Genomic DNA, 14,524 nt, shown 5'->3' with positions numbered 1-14,524 from the left:
CTGCTTAAAGCAATACAGCAGTTGTGAATGACCACTGCAGGGTTCTTGGAAGAATCTGAAATCGGATTTGTCAGGAAACTCCAGGCTGATGTACAGAAGTATAGGTCTTTTGGCCTTATTCACTCAAGCATATTGAAATCGATCCATGTTTCGGCCCCAGAATACGCTCGGATTACGGATGACATACCATCCAGATCGTCATCAGTATTGATTCATCTGGATTTACATGCATATTTCATCCATTCCATCCTTCCTGCACAAAATACGCTCCATATATGGATTGCAGATAATCTCGTCTGAAAGAGGACTGTCACAGACTAAAGACTACTGCTACTAAATATCTGCATTCTGGTGACAAATTACCATGGAAAACTGAGGAACTTGAAATTCCTTTAGTAGACCAGCAGTAGTACTGGTCTCGTGTACAGTTCATATCCTAGAAATTACCCAAAATAGACAAATATTTTACAGTCTAGTCCGATATCGACCACATACATAGGAATTATTGAAGCAATATGGAGATTCGAGTAAAGCCTTCACAGATGACATCTGCAGTTCAATGTAATGCTGAATATAAATGTGCAACAAAATTCTCAGCTTCTCCACTTCATTTGACGTCAGTTTATGGAAAACCAAAGTGTCTTCTAATTTCCAGTAGCAGACAAGCTATTATTATAGAGAGAACTGTGCAGTGAGAATTTATAGTCTACGGTATGTACAAATCAGCGTTAATTAAAGGGGCATGTCCATAAAACATTACATTTCATCAGCTATATCATAAGAGTCAAATTGTTGGAGGTCTTGTTCCCCCCACAAAGTGCAAAACAAAAGGTCCTGGAGCTAATTATAAAGGGAATATGAATGCACTTGAGCTGCCTCTTCAATGCACAGTAATTAGTAGACACTATGGAAATCCACCCACATGGCCTGATGGATACAAATCCTTCCCAAACGAGCCAACAAAATGTAAGTGTTTTAAAGGGACAATTTCATTTAAAAAATGTTCTAACATTCTTTTTTTGTAATACAAAAAGGGGTGTGGATGGTCTTCTGGATAAAATGTTTTGAAGTCACTCCATGTATTCTACATCCTTTTTAACTTCCTCCTATTTTTGGCCTTTTAGTGCAGCAAATAGTCTCGTTTATCGTTCTTCAGTCAGACCATCACTGCGACCAGAGAGGGCCCCGGTAGTGACTCAATTACAGCATCGCACATCACACTAATCAATGCAATACTCTTTTGTAGACGTCTTTAGATATCAAGAGAACAATAGAGCTGCCATATTGTCATCCCAATTTGACACCTATTATAATCATGAGGATTACCCTTCAGATAACATCTTCCCCTCACAGCAGCTGTAAACTGACAATGGAGTATCAATCTATATAGGAGCTTTTATCATCTGTGTTGACAATATTTGGTTTTTAAAGGCATAGTACTGCCAAAATGAAAAAAGAGAAACAGCCAATGATACATGTGGGGCAGGGACAGACACTTTTCTCTGACTCTATACTAACTATTTATTGTCTTACTTTGAGAGAGAATTTTACATATGAATTTTGGTGCATCACTGCTTCTTAGGCCATGTCCATTTCCAGAGAGGCCCACCTGTCCTTGCTAAGCCCTGCACCCTTTATCAGCATGTCTGAAAACAGTGTAGACACCCTAGTTTTGCAAATTGCCCCATTCTGCACCACTTTGTAGACACCGTCTAGGTACTGACAGATTAGTAAATCTGGCCCATTGAATCCTTCACCAAAATGTTATGTGGACAAGGCCTAACACCCACTAAAAAGAAAATGACGACATCAAACCGCGACTGACAAAATGTATAAGAATCCCGAAATTCCTAGACATGTAAAACATCCAAATGATCTGGTCTATGTATCTACACATAATGCATGACTGAAGACTTTATGTTATAATGTTGGTCTCCAGTGGCTACTAGCTGTCCATCTTTCTAGTACACGCCATTCTACAATCCTGTTGCAATGAGGTTATACCCAGTAATATGGCGCCATAGATCACGTCAGGCCCCTGCTGTACCCCCATATTCTAATTTCAGGCATTATTTCTAGCAGATTCCAAATGGAGCTAACAGGAAATAAATCATGGAATGCCCATCAGATGCTGCTTTTATAGGATGCTAGCTCATGATACAGTGCTGTACATCGATACACAAAGTACTGAGCCACAAGGATTCTGTGGGTCTCCATACAGCAACCTGCCATGTGAACGAGGCCTAAGGGTTCATGCACACAACCTTATTTTGCATTTATGTCCAATCTGCATTTTTTTCCGGATCGCTCACAGACCTGTTCATTTCTATAGGTCCACAAAAAAGAAAATGGACAGTACATGGAAGTCATCCATATACTATCTGTATGTCCATTGTGCACACTACAGGACGGGTCCTAGTCTCGTTAGGATTGCAGACAAGAATAATCATTTTAGTGATGGGAATAAGTAAAATGCAGATTGCATGCAGAAGATACCGATATTTTGCGGATCCATGGTTTGCGGGTGAAGCCTAATTCTGCAAACTCCAAATCCTTGTGCTCCATGGAAGCAGAGATTCCTACAAGTCATCCATCATTGCTCTAATGCTTAGGGTAGAAATCAAGACAGGCTTTTTGAATGAATGCTTATCTTTAGTATTAAGATCTATAGTCACTATTTGCCTTAATGAAGAGAACAGATAAATGATTGGCTTCATAATTATGACCACAGAAGCTCCTATTCCTGGAGGCCTCAGGCTGAAGCTCCATAAGTGACTTTGTTGTAGAGACATAGAAAGGGTGACATGTGCTCCTTTCCTATTATTATGTTAGTGAGCGCCTTACTCCTATCACTATGCATGTCAACGTGCAATGCCACCGTCAGCTTCAGATGCAATCTGCTACATATCTGGCCACCACGCCATTAGGTGACCATGCTGAAAATGCAATAAAGGGAGCTGTGTAACCCTGTTCTTCTAGAATTACTATTGTAAAAACCAGTCTACAATTTACTGCTCATTCGGTAAAATACCAAGTGGGTTGTTGTTGCTCATCATTAAATAGATACCCCTTTAAGGTCTGAATAAGATGTTTTTTCCTTATCCACTCTCATATGAAACCAGCATCATCCTTTAGACAATGTCATTAGGTATTCATGCTGGCCACCATGTGTCCCTTCAAAGGCACAGATAATGCTGATCCCACAAATGCCCCATGTGCTCGTCCTAGCTCTTCATTCTACGTCGCCATTTCTTCAACGTTATTTTTTTCAATAGGTGATAAAAAGGAAAAAGGGTTAATAATGAAACAAAGCATCTCTCCAATCCATACACAGGCTTCAAAAACTAATGGTTCTGCAAGTGATTTTGTGTTGAATTATTAAACATTAGGGCAATGCTCTTTGGGCCTTATTTTAATTATTCATAATGGTGTTCAGAGGCAGAATGGAAGGTTATCTTAACGCATCATTTTTAAGCGTAAATAATAGAGCGGATGCTACAAAGTTTAAAATCGAAAACATACATAAATAATAATAATAAGTACATTCCCTAGGCTGCACAACTTTACCTACAATGAAACATCTCAAGTCTTCAGAGGAACTGAAGAAATGTTTGATAAGCCTTCAAGATACACAGTGGTGAAGCCTACACCAGTGAGAAGCTTCACAAGGCTAAGGATGTAGGCAATACAACTCATGAATCTGTGTTTTGTTCAGGAATTCCAGGAATTTCCTCTATTTAGTGAAGACACAGTCAAACGTCAATGCAAGGCTCCATATAAAATATCCAGCGCCTAACTGCTTTGTGGAAGAATTAGCTATGACATACAACACATGTAAAAGTAACATCTTCTCATCTCCTAGAGAAACATGGCTCGCTCTTCTATGGCTGCATGGCAACTGTTAGCATGGAAAAGTCAGCACAAATGAGAATGGCATCAAAAACTGCAACCAGCACATACTGGTTTGGCTTATTTTATTCAAGAACATGCAAGAAATGAGAAGGCATCTCCCAAGCTTTCTTGTCTATTAATAGCCAGCTGAGGCTGGAGCAGATGACCCAACACAAATCCATGCATTTCCATGTATTATGACTCCGCTAACTTAAATGGCGATCCTACTGTACTTTGATCTATTGTTCTAAAGTGCAAATGCTGTTCTGGTTTCCTACTGGGGCAGGCAACAGCTGCAGCCAAAGTATTACATACAGTGTGCCTTGGGCATGCTGGCTACGTCAACAGATTAGCTTGCATTGAGCTGACTAGACTGTTATTAATATGCAACTGATTCAAAGTACTGACCTACTAAGTTGTGGCTTTTTTAATCAGGCAGAGTGAAAACCTGTAAAAATCCCTCCAATTAGCACATGACAACATATGTCATCTTTATGGGGGACACATAGCGGGCAAACAATGAAAAGCAGGGCTATCATTTATTTATTGTCACCCAGGCTGCAATGTTTCCAGCTCAGGAAACTTCAGGACTCAGCACTGGAGACCATCTAAGCCAAGAACATGTCAGTTCTGAAGTTTCCGCCAGTGTTCTCCAACCTTACATGTACCAGGACACACATGACTATCCTTGGCGGGGAACCTTACATGTAGCAGGACACACATGACTATCCATGGCGGGGAACCTTACATGTACCAGGACACACATGACTATCCATGGCAGGGAACCTTACATGTAGCAGGACACACATGACTATCCATGGCAGGGAACCTTACATGTAGCAGGACACACATGACTATCCATGGCGGGGAACCTTACATGTAGCAGTACACACATGACTATCCATGGCAGGGAACCTTACATGTAGCAGGACACAAATGACTATCCATGGCGGGGAACCTTACATGTACCAGGACACACATGACTATCCATGGCAGGGAACCTTACATGTAGCAGGACACACATGACTATCCATGGCGGGGAACCTTACATGTAGCAGTACACACATGACTATCCATGGCGGGGAACCTTACATGTAGCAGGACACACATGACTATCCATGGCGGGGAACCTTACATGTACCAGGACACACATGACTATCCATGGCAGGGAACCTTACATGTAGCAGGACACACATGACTATCCATGGCGGGGAACCTTACATGTAGCAGTACACACATGACTATCCATGGCGGGGAACCTTACATGTAGCAGGACACACATGACTATCCATGGCAGGGAACCTTACATGTAGCAAGACACACATGACTATCCATGGCAGGGAACCTCACATGTACCAGGACACACATGACTATCCATGGCAGGGTGGCTATGTGTTTTAGAGCTGTCCAGCACCAGCAAGTATATCTATGAATTCATTCCCCTCTCTGGTAGACAAGAAGTCTTTTGTCTATTACTGTAAGCTGCCATTGTGCTACAGTATTACAGAGCGGCACATGGACACAGACAATCGGTCCAGGACAGGCTGGTGGCTATATGGCTACATAGTCCTCTCCATCATCTGCACTGTGCCTGTCACACGTCTGGTCACATGTGGGAATGAGATCATGCCATTGTAAGGCACTAGCATGATGAAGTGTCATGGGATTTCTGCTGATTAAGCATCAGGTATCGGAACAAAAATCACATCTGGGTCAATGACACAAAGGAATCAATGCCTTTTTTTCTAGATCAAGCCATGGTCGGCTCCAGAACTTATCCTAATGCACCTACAGCCACATGGAGAAGAATACAAAAAGAAGAAAACCTGATGCTTTGAGGCAATGCCTGCTGGTCGCTGACAGTAGGCAGGAGCTGGGCACCAGGAGGGTGACAGATGCCAGGGAATTTCCAGAAATGAATGTGAAAGTGAATGCAGTGGTTAAAGATTTACAGGATTAATTTAAATCATTCACCTGCTGCCAATTCTCCTCCAAAGATGGCATTGCTGAGAAGTAGCCCGTGTCGTGCACAATCTGCAGCTCCTGGAATATGCTATAACTAGCCAAAACATCCATGGTGGCCAGGGAAGCTGACAATGCAGGCTAGCTATAATCCTGGGAGTGCTCAGGACAGTCAGTGGGGAAGCTGCAGCCACACAAGAAGTGCTGATCAATCAAACCCAAGCATTGGAAACAGTAGAAGGTGCTGAGCACAGGCAGAAAAGAGAGGAAAAGTCCCAATCCAGCGGGAGGCAAGGAATCCTCAGCAAGGCTGCGCTCACTCCAGGGCTGGGACCAGGAAGGAGGATGCAAACTCACTGACATGGAATTGGCATCTCTGTGTGGAGTACCACTGCCGCCTGCTCATGGATGCAAGCTTTGCTCTCTATTTTAGGAGGAAGGGGGGAAAGAAGTGGCTAAATTTTTTCCTCCTCTCTCTCTCCTAGCCCCCCCTTGCTTCTTAAGAGACTTTCTACCTCCTCCTCCTTCAGATCAGGCAGATGAGTAGACTCCTCCCCTCGCTTAGGCCAAAGATGCGCATGCGCGAAAGATTTCTTGGAAAAAGCTGCCACTCAGGAGAGCCTGTGACCATGTTAGGCGAACAGGGAGGGATGGGGCGTGTCTTCGAGCACCAGAGGGAGGGGAAAAGCCGCAAGGCCAATTGGAGAGCAGAGTTTTGTGGTAGGCGGGGTTTGATGAGAAACAAATGCTTGGATTGGGTGACAGGATTTCTCTCCGCTGCCTTACAAGGCTGTGTGAGGGGAGCTATTTTTAGAGTGCTATATAAGCTGCGGCGTGGACGGGCAGAAGTGCTGAGAGAACCGCGCGCTGTGGTTGTGTCAGGGGTTTGCTGAGTGCGGAGAAATCTCCGAGCTCGGGCTTCAGCGCTAAGCCTTGTATGGAGACGGCATTCTGTGACTGCACCGCTGCGTGCGGTACCGCTTCTGCGATATCGGGTGCCGCGTCCGTCTCCGGCGCTGCACCGTTCTTCTGGGGGCTGGAGCTGCGCGTTTCCATGGTGTCTGAACTATGCAGGGAAAGGTGGTGGAGCTTTGTGAATAGTGCTGCCATCTCTGTCACTGCTGAGGTGGAGTGCGGTGCCCACAGCCCAGATAATGTCCCACAGTGAATAAAGAATTTACAATGACCGGCTTTTTATGCTGGTATTAGGGTACTTTCACACTTGTGAGGATCCGGCAGGCAGTTACGGCAACGCATCCGGAAATCCGTGCACAAACGGATAGCATTAGTAAACGGATGCGGATCCGTCTCACAAATGCATTGCGATACCGGATCTGTCTGTCTCTCTGGTGTCATCTGGAAAAACTGATCCGGTATTTATTTTTTTCACATTTTTAAAGATCAGCGCATGCGCAGACCAGGAAGCTGGATCCTTTTTTTAACCAGAACACTTGGTTCTGGATCCGGCATTAATGCTTTTAATAATGCCGCATCCGGCAAGTGTTTTGGAATTTTGTCCGGAGAAAATACAGCAGCATGCTGCAGTATTTTCTCTGGCCAAATACCGTAAGAGTGACTGAACTGATGCATCCGGAACTGAATTCTCTCCATTCAGAATGCATTAGAATAAAACTGAAGCGTCCCCCCCCCCCCCGGTATTGAGCCCCTAGGATGGAACTCAATACCGGAAAACTTTAGCGCTAGTGTGAAAGTACCCTTAGATTAAGGGTACTTTCACACTTGCAGAGGATTCCTGGCAGGCAGTTCCTTCGCCGTAACTGCCTGCCAGATCCGTCAATTTGGACACAAACAGATGCATTTGTCAATCGGATGTGGCTGCGGATCCATCTGACAAATGCATTGCAATACCAGATCCGTCTTTCCGGTTTTCATCCAATATGGAAATTTTAACTATTACACTAATACATTTTAATGGAAATGAATGCCTACATTCCGGCAAGTGTTCAGGATTTTAGGCCGGAGAGAAAACTGCAGCATGCTGTGGTATTTTCTCCGGCCAAAAAAAGGAAGAGGGGCTGAACTGATACATCCTGAACGGAATGACCTCCATTCAGAATGCATTAGGATAAAACTGATCAGTTCTTTTTCGGTATTGAGCCCCTAGGACGGAACTCAATGCCGGAAAAGAAAAACGCTAGTGTGAAAGTAGCCTTACAGATGCGTTGCGTCACATGTGGCTAATTTGTGACGAGGCACATCTATGGCACCTGATGAGACAAAACACCTTTTCACCAACATACAAGCCTGGAAACAGCCGTCAGGCCCATTCACATCGCCGTTGCCAGCTGTGGCCCGTATTGCGGCCCACAAACAGCAGGTCCGCAATATTGCGGCACCTGTCGTGTGCTGTCTGCATCACGGATGCGGATCCATTCACTTGAATGGGTCTGCGGAATGGAGGCACGAATGCTTCCGTGGTGTTTCTGTCCGTGCCTCCGCACCGCAAAAAAAATAAACTTAAGGAATGGGTCTGGATCCATTGCGGAATCCGCACGGATGGTGCCCGTGCAAATTGCGGTCCTCAATGCACGGAATGGCCTCACAACAGCCTTATGCAAGAGGCCTAAATGCTAGAAAATTTGCTGAGATCCATGTCCCAGCCCGACCCCTGCCGCTCCCAAATGGCTAACCTGGAGGACATGGAACAAAATATAGTCGCAGAGGAGTTAAATTTTTTCTTTAAAAAAGGTGTGTGCGACTTATTAAGCCTAAAACAGGTGTATTGCGCTTTGTAAATGACCCCCGATGTCTCTGGTTCTGCCCTTCCAATAAACCAAGCGCTGCGCCATGTGTGACCTGCTGCATAACCCTACACTGGCCCTAAAGTTGTAGAATAAGTCACCGCCAGAGGCGGACGGGCCATTTCCCAGGGGCCACCTAAGCCCTTCTCTCTGCCGCTGGCCAGGTACATAATGATCAGATGTTCTCAGTGGTAATTGTATGGCTGTCCTCAGGGGGTGATATAGGTAAGTGCTGTGATGGGGCACATGGCTCCCTGCCCCGCTGTTCACCCTTATAGGCCACTATATAAGGCAGCGTACACATGGTGCAGGCATCTCAGGTTGGAAAAGGCCTGTGGTCTGCATACCACTGGGGGCACTATAGGGGTCATCACCAGGGGAGGTCTTGGCAGGATGCTGAAGGTAGGGCTGTCTCAGTGCTGTGGCCCACATCTTGCATCCTATACCCCCTGCTTCTTATCTTAATTTGAGACAAAGAGGGATGGCTTTTAGGGCAGTATATTGTGAAGCACTATACTAGTATACCCGCCTACATGTATTACACTGCCTTCTGTCAATTTGGACCGTCCTTCTGCATGAGGCCACTTTTAGTTTTTCCAGGGCCACTTCAAGTTTCTAGTCCACTCCTGGTCACAGCTGCTCCCACAATAGTGTGTCCCCTCAGCCACAAATGTGTCCCTTTAAGCACATGCCCCAGTTAAACCTCTATAAATGGGTTTTGTAGGACTTAAAGGGGTTGTGTCACTTCATAAAATTGCATTTATCATGTAGAAGAAGTTAAAGGGGTATTCTCATCTTAATGATCACTGTTAAATCTGTTAATGATTTAACAGTGATCATTTTTCTAAATATATCTAATTAACAATCCCCCCCTTAGAAGAAAATAAACCTATACTTACCTGACTGTTGTCTTCCGTCTCCCCTGGTTATGGCCACCGGACTTCTCAGGAATCGCGGTGGCCGTGCGTGCGCAGACGACTTCTCTTCTCCCGGCCGGCCGCGCGCCGTACTGAACACGCATGCCGAGGCCGGGAGAAGACATCAATAAAGATGGAGCCCGTCCCCGCCGAGTGCCGAAACCAGGAAGTGGACGGTGCGCTGGGAGCAGGTAAGGGCTTGTTTCCATGGTTACGACCACTCTGCAATCCATCAGTGGTGGCCGTGCATACACACTATAGGAAAAAGCACTAGCTATGTGAGCTCCAACAGTCCCGGCCACCAGAGAGGCTGGCACTTTTTCCTGTAGTGTGCAAACATGACCACCACTGATGGATTTCAGGGTGGTCGTAACCATGGAAACGAGCAGTGTATAATGTGATGGAAAAATACATTCTGCCAGAAAAGGAAGCAATATGGACAATCACAATATATTAGTAAGTGGCTTGTATTAATTTCTTCTACATGATAAATGCAATTTTATGAAGTGACACAACCCCTTTAAGTCCTAGAAAACCCCTTTATAGAGGTTTAACTGGGGCATGTGCTTAAAGGGACACATTTGTGGCTGAGGGGACACACTGGACAATCACAATGCATTAGTATGTGCCTTGTATTAACTTTCTGTACATATGTGACACAACCCCTGTAATTAGTTTTAGTATAGGTGATCAATATCAGCATGGATTCAAAACCGCAGCGTAATAACCGCACGGAGATTAGACAAATCTCAGGTACACTTTGCTTTTTTCTATGCCGAAAGTGACCTGCTGTGTGGATTCTGAAATCCAATGCATCTCAATTCTTTGTGCAATTTTATTTGAGGATTTCACCCTTTTCAATGCAAGGGTGTGAGATTTGAGCCGAAATCCCATCAGATCTGCACCAAAAACCGCAAGTAACACACGTGGATTTGGGCAGAAATGCACAGAAATCTGCATGAAAACCACACCAGTGAGCAGGAAGCCGAAGTGTATCTGCACACCGTATGAATTACACACGTTTTTTCCAAGCAGATTCTCATGTAGAAACAACGCAACGTAATGCGTGTATGAGATTAGATAAATCTGGAAGGATGAAATCTGCAACAGAATTGCATTAAATCTGCAAGTAGCACATGCAGATTTGATGCAAAAGCGCACAGAAATTTGTGCAGAATTTCTGGACATCTACCGACACCCATGTGCAGGTAGCCTAACCCTGGGTTCAGACCTGAGCGTTCTGAAACGAGCGCTCTGTATGCGCGATTGTACGGGCGTTTGCAATCTTGCATACAGAGACAAGCGAACGCCCATTGTCGCGCGTTCCTGAAAGTCTATGTACGGGAACGCGCGACAAACGCCCCAAAAAAAGCTCAAGAACTTGTTTGAGCGTCGGGCGTTTTACAGCGCGATCGTACGTGCTGTAAAACGCCCAGGTGAGAACCATTCCCATAGGGAATCATTGGTTTCTCATTGTTGAGCGTTTTACGGCGCGTAGGAACGCGCTGTAAAACGCTGAGGTGTGAACTTAGGGTAAGGCCCCATGCACACGGCCGTGTTCGGGCCGTGGAACCGTGGCCTGGATCCCTCCTGAGAGCAGGAGCGCACGGCGTCACTGGTTGCTATGACGCCGTGCGCTCCCTGCTGCCGGCACAGTACAGTAATACACTGGTATAGATCATACCAGCGTATCACTGTATTGCGGCGGCAGCAGGGAGCGCACGGCGTCATAGCAACCAGTGACGCCATGCGCTCCTGCTCTCAGGAGGGATCCAGGCCGCGGTTCCACGGCCCGCACACGGCTGTGAAACACGGCCGTGTGCATGGGGCCTAAGGGTCAGCATACAGGAGATCCGCATGAATTTCCAAGCGCATTTCTATGCGTTTCTGCACCAGGAAAAAAGCCGTTTCTAACAGCGGTTTTTGATGCTGGTTTGCCACAGATCTTAACCTTCATTAGAAGGGTGAATTCCTCAGCTAAAACGGCATTTCTAAAAAAAGATTTGTTTAAAGAGTAACTAAACCTTTGACTAAAATTTAATAAGATGTTCCTAATGCCCTAATAAAAGTTTTTCTAATATACTATATTAAGGCATTTTTATTACACTTTTCCCTACCTAAAGCACACCATTCCCTGTGCGCTTAAGGGTCCATTCACACATTCGTGTATGTTTTGCGGATGGATCCACAAAACACGGACAGCGGCAATGTGTGTTCCGCATTTTGCGGACCGCACATTGCCGTCACTAAGAGAATATGCCTATTCTTGTCTGCTATTGCGGACAAGAATAGGACATGTTCTATTTTTTTAAGGATCGGAATTGCGGACCCGGTCCGCAATTCCAGATCGGGGCCTCACATCATGCAGCCCCATAAAAATGTTTGGGTCCACAATTGCGGATGTGTGAATGGACCCTTAAACTGACATTTCTGTACGCCGCTGGCTGCTCAACGCTGTACAGTGTATGGACATGACGTTTTATGAATGGGGCCGCAGCAGCAGTACCCATGTACTATGCCAGGATTAGCTGAGCGGAGCGGGCTCCTGCCTGTGCTTGCTCCGCTAAGCTAAGGCTACTTTCACTATAGTCAATGGGGACGAAGCAGCAGTCCAGGGGTACACGGTTGCTAGTGGCAGGACGTATCCGACAGGCTGTTCACCCGACGGAACAGTCTGCTGGAGGTCTGTGCCGCTAGTGTGAAAGTAGCCTAAGGCCCCTTTCACACGGGCGAGTTTTCCGTGCGGGTGCGATGCGTGCGGTGAGCATGACAATGTTTTGCACTCGCGCGGAAAAATCGCGCTTTTTCCCGCAACACACCCGCCTCTTATCCGGGCAAAAAACATGACGCCCGTGTGAAAGAGGCCTAAGAGTCCTGCATGTCAGCTCATACCTTAATGGAGCGGGCAGGAGCTGTATCCTGTAAAATAAAAATAATTATGGATTCTGTTGCATGAGTTGTCATCCGTTTGAGCCATTGAGCCGTTTCAATCTGAGATCTATTTTTTTAGACGGGAAAAAAATTCTTGCAGGCAGTACTAAAAAAAAAGGATTTCAGATGGAAATTGCTCAAAAGGATGACAACTGATGCAACAGGATCAGTTTTTTTTACTGGATCCTGTAAAAAACAGATCTAAGGCTTTGTTCACATCACCGTTCAGCCTTTCCGTTCTCCTGCTCCGTTTAGCCACATAAGGCCTCGTTCACACTTCAGTGTTTGGTCAGTGATTTCCATCAGTGATTTGTGAGCCAAAACCAGAAGAGAAGCCTCAACAGACATAACGTATAAGGGAAAGATCTGCTCCTGTTCTGTGTTTAGAGCCGGACCTGGTTTTGGGTCACGAATCACTGATGGAAATCACTGACCGAACACTGACGTGTGAATGAGGCATAACTGAGCCAAACAGAGCCCTTAGGACCCCATAGACTATAATGGGGTCCGTTATGTTTCCGCTCAGAAGATGATTTTGAAGCAGAGACAAAAGTCCTGCGTGCACATCTTTTGTCTCCGCTCCAAAATCATCTGAGCGGAAACATAACGGACCCCGTTATAGTCTATGGTGTCCTAAGGGCTCCGTTTGGCTCAGTTATGTGTCTTCGTCATCCTTTCCGGGGCTAAACGGAACAGGAGAACGGAAAGGCTGAACGGTGATGTGAACGAAGCCTAAGGCTAGGTCTACACGACGAAATTTGTTGCGCGACATTTTGTTGCACCAATGTTGCGCGACAATTTTTATAATGGCAGTCTATGGTGTCGCACTGCAACATGCGACATGCTGCGACTGCGACGCGACAGTCGCAGAAAATCCATTCAAGATGGATTTTTCTGCGACTGTCGCGTCGCAGTCGCAACATGTCGCATGTTGCAGTGCGACACCATAGACTGCCATTATAAAAATTGTTGCGCGACATTAGTGCAACAAAATGTCGCGCGACAACTGTTGCGCCCTATCTGTCGCGCGACTTTTTGTCACGCGACAAATGTCGTCGTGTAGACCTAGCCTCATGCATTCCTATGCAACAAGATCCGTTTTTTTTTTTTACAGGATCCTGTATTTTCTTTCTTTCTCTCTCTTCTTCTGATGGATCAGAAGAACAGAAAGCATGATGTGAATGCGCCCTTACTCTTTAATCTCATACACTTTACTGGTAGTGCACAATGCTGTAGTTTAACTCTGCACCAAAAAATGCAAATAAGACATGCAGATTTGTGCAGATACGCACAGAAATCCAAACGAAATCCGTGCAGATTTTCTGTTTTGAAACCCGCACTCATGTGCTGGAGGCCTTGGGCTACCTGCACACGTTGCAGCGTACGCATGGTTTTTCGGCACATATTCTAATCCAGAAAACTTTGATGTAATACAGTACCAGCAAAGCGTATGACATCAGTTCATCTTGCGTTTTTCTTCCATGCAGAAATTGACCCGCTGTGTGGATTTAGAAATCCGCAGTATGTCAGCTGTTTGCGCAAAATAACATCAAATCCGCATTGAAATACCAAAGTAACATTTAGGCCCCTTGCAGACGAGTGTGAGCGGATTAGGTCCGGATGCGTTGCAGATGCAGTCAATGAAAAATGTGCGATTTCGCAAGCAGGGTCAGTCTGTTTTGTCTACGATCGCCTTCAGTTGTTAATTTTTTTCTGCGCGGGTGCAATGCGATTTAATGCGTTTTTCACTCGCATGATAAAAAACTGAAGGTATACAAACAACAACTCTTAGCAACCATCTGTGAAAAACACATTGCATCTGCACTTGCTTGTAGATGCAATGCGATTTTCACACAGCCCCATTCACTTCTACGTGAAAAACGCTGAATATAGAGCATGCTGCGATTTTCCCACAACGCACAAGTGATTCGTGAAAACCAACGCTCATATACACAGAGCCATTGAAATGAATGGGTCCGGATTCAGTGCAGGCGCAATGCGTTTGCATCGCACCCACGCCGAATACTTGCTCGTGTGAAAGGGGCCTTACAGATTTCCACA

General features: G+C 45.4%; 1 protein-coding gene across 1 annotated transcript in view; it reads right to left on the bottom strand.

Annotated features, from left to right (window-relative positions):
- KLF7 (Kruppel like factor 7) overlaps positions 1-6,361 on the bottom strand; it is a 140,062-nt gene extending 133,701 nt beyond the window's left edge. The window contains exon 1 of the mRNA XM_044304387.1: positions 5,866-6,361. Within this exon, the coding sequence (XP_044160322.1) occupies positions 5,866-5,967 (102 nt within the window). The 5' untranslated portion in view covers positions 5,968-6,361. The remainder of the gene's footprint in view (positions 1-5,865) is intronic.
- Between the last annotated feature and the right edge of the window lie 8,163 nt (positions 6,362-14,524).

The sequence above is a fragment of the Bufo gargarizans genome, chromosome 8 (assembly GCF_014858855.1).
Source record: "Bufo gargarizans isolate SCDJY-AF-19 chromosome 8, ASM1485885v1, whole genome shotgun sequence".
NCBI lineage: Eukaryota > Metazoa > Chordata > Amphibia > Anura > Bufonidae > Bufo > Bufo gargarizans.
This window is presented reverse-complemented; position numbering and strand designations above follow the sequence as displayed.